Genomic DNA, 3019 nt, shown 5'->3' with positions numbered 1-3019 from the left:
TCAATACAATCAATCCATAAACAGACTACTCTTAAATCCTGAGATCCTATGAATACGAGTAAATTGTCAAAAACTACCATATTTCGCGCAAATGTGTCTAGTGGCTATCACTTTATGATTATTAACGAAAAACTACTAAAAATTTATAACTGTCCGTTTTAGCTCGTTTAATTATTTTTCTGACAAGCCGTACCCACATGTCAGGTCGGAGTTTGACTTGTCGCTCCCGAACAATGTCACCGCCGACGTCTCCACCCCGCCCTCTGCCGCTGCCGCTGGCCACGGCCCCAAGAAGGCGACCATAGTGGCGGCCGGGGCGGCCGCCGCGGCCGCGGTCGCGCTGCTCGGCTTCGCCTGCGCGTTCACCACCACGGCCTCGGTTCCTCCTTCTCCTCGCCGCCGTGTTTTGGGTCGCCGTACTCTACTTCCGCCTGTCCGTGCTCGTCAGGGCGTGGCAGTCGCGCCGATGGAGCGCACCGTGTCGTTTGCACCGGGCTACGACTACGAGGGCCGCCGCGACGACGACGACGGGAACATAGATCCGTGCCGCGGGCGACGCGTGTATATCCATGACCTCCCGCCGCGCTTCAACGCCGACATCCTCAGCCGGTGTAGCAGCACGGACGGCCGCTGGCCCAACATGTGCGAGCAAGTGAGCAACGCCAACCTCGGGAAGCCGCTGCCCGAACTGCTGGAGGGTGAAGGCGAAGGCGAGGGCGCACTGTCGGGCACCGGCGGCTGGTACGCCACGCAGCAGTTCGCGCTCGACGCCGGCAGTCCACTCCTCGCAGCCGTCGCGGCGAAGTCCCCGAAGAACGGCACCAGCTCGACGCGCATGAACTGCGGGAGCGCGCCGCAGGGCGAGCCGGTGTCCGCGTCGACGAGGATGACCTGGAGGGGCTCGCCGTTCACGTCCTAAATCTTGCTGCCGGTGACGCCCCGAGCACCTCCGCGACGCGCCCACGGTGAAACAAACCATGACGCGGGTGTAGGACATCCTCCTCAACGGCGACCGGTCCTACTCCTACTCCTCCTCCCGCGGCGCCGCCCGGCTCCTCGTCGGCCACGGGCTGGAGCACGACCTCAACGCTCGCTGAAGGTGTTCGATAAAATGCGGCGGGCCATGGCACCTGACTTGTGGGCCAGCCTTGCCAGAAAAACGGTTAAAAGAGCTAAATCGGGCAGTTAAAATTTTTGGTAGTTTTTTTTTTCACAGATTAGGAAAATTTTGATAGTTTTTCGCTAATAATCGTAAAGTGATAGCCACTGGACACATTTACGCGAAATGTGATAGTTGTTGGCAATTTACTCTATGAATACACATGAAATCCGTTAAACCCTTCCAAACACACAACATCCATAACTCCCAAGCATCGGGGAAGGAAGGACAAAAGGACTGCAAACTGAGTTGCCCAGGTCCCGCAACATCTAAAACACGACGATGTCCTCGGCGATCTCCATGAAGGACGTCCTGTGCAACCATTATCAGAATTTGCTTCCTGTGACTGGATCCGTTGCTTGCAACAATTACATGCATGCATTGATATTTATCAGAATTTGCTGCATGGATGATGCCGTAGCAACAAGTAAATGCTTGTAGAAGGAGTGAAGGACCACTTCATGTCATGTGCATCTCATCTAGGCGCTTGTCCTTGAATGTGCAAGACGTGGATGCAGTGGCAGAGGACCAAACTCATCTGAGGTGCGGGGAACTCACATTCTTTTATGCAGGCATTTGAATGACTGCCTTGGCCAATCTGGGAACAACATTTGGACGGTGATTGAGTCCTTGGAAAAGGAATATGATGATTTTGTTTACTTATAAATAAATAGCAAAACATAACATTTATTCAAAATACTTGCCTTTACAATCGGTTTGCTCCCACAGATCGATATACCAATCAAGTATTTCTATATTTACGACCAGGGCTATATATATGCACCATCGCCGTCCTCCTCGTCATCCTTGTCTCGTCCGACGCTTCCACCCTAGATCACATGTGCAAGTTCGTCGACGCAACCAACAAGGACATCGGCTACGACTACTGCATCAAGTTCTTCCAAGCCGACAAAGCTAGCGCCACCGCCGACAACCGTGGCCTCGGCTACATCGCCACGAAGCTCAGCCGCGCAGCAGCCTCGAACACCCTCAAGCGCATCGATACCCTCATGGCTTCCGAGGGGGACAAGAAGATCCATGCGCGCCTCTCTGACTGCCGCGTGCTGTACTCAGCCGCGGTGAACTTGCTCAAGGTGGCGGCGAACCTCAACGCCGTGATATCGGACACCGAGACCTGCGAGAATGGGTTCCGCGTGCTAGGCGTGACTTCACCACTGGCGGCCGAGGACGCCGTGTTCACCAAGGACTGCTCCATCGCCCTTATTATAACGAGCACGTTCTGGTAGCTAGCATGGCCAGCCCCCGTGGATGTGTAGGTGAATCTCGGTAACAGCTCTTGCTAGGAGGAGTCCATGATCATTTGGATCGATCAATAAACTCTTGGAGCCCACGATTTCAGATCAATGATTTTGATATTCTTTATACATACTTTGTTGGGAAAATCTAACGAGTGGCATGCGCATCCTCGTCCTCCCATGCGTCGGGGAGCTGTGATCCGTGCGGACGCATCACATGGGTGCGGTCGACAGTATATTGGGTATCTAGCATTTTCTTTGGCACCGCCCTCTCTATCCTCCCCCTTTCTCTCTCCTCTATCCATTTGAGCGAGACCGCTCCTCCTCTTTCCCTCTTCAGCGACACAACTCCTTCTCGTGCTGCCCCATGTCGCCGGCCTGCTCCGACCGTCCGACGCGAGGGTGTCCCCGGCTTCCGGCGAGCGCTACCCCATCCACGCTCCTTCTTAGTTTTGCATCATTTGTTTCACGATGTGTTTTTTTGCCGGCTTCATGGCTGATGCGATTCGCCAGCCAGCTGGACGACGAGCGGATGGAATGGGGCATGGGTCTTCGGGAGGTGCCACTGGATCTCTCGTAGTTTTGGGTCACATCTCACATGTAT

At 54.5% G+C, this 3019-nt stretch overlaps 1 protein-coding gene across 1 annotated transcript; it reads left to right on the top strand.

The window, feature by feature from the left end:
* Window positions 1-1441: 1441 nt before the first annotated feature.
* Window positions 1442-2646, top strand: LOC123405922 (pectinesterase inhibitor 28-like). Its single transcript, XM_045099436.1, has 2 exons — window positions 1442-1586; window positions 1928-2646. The coding sequence occupies exons 1-2, from the start codon at window positions 1442-1444 to the stop codon at window positions 2404-2406; spliced, it is 624 nt and encodes a 207-aa protein (XP_044955371.1). The 3' UTR covers window positions 2407-2646.
* Window positions 2647-3019: the final 373 nt, after the last annotated feature.

The sequence above is a fragment of the Hordeum vulgare genome, chromosome 6H (genome assembly GCF_904849725.1).
Source record: "Hordeum vulgare subsp. vulgare chromosome 6H, MorexV3_pseudomolecules_assembly, whole genome shotgun sequence".
NCBI lineage: Eukaryota > Viridiplantae > Streptophyta > Magnoliopsida > Poales > Poaceae > Hordeum > Hordeum vulgare.
This window is presented reverse-complemented; position numbering and strand designations above follow the sequence as displayed.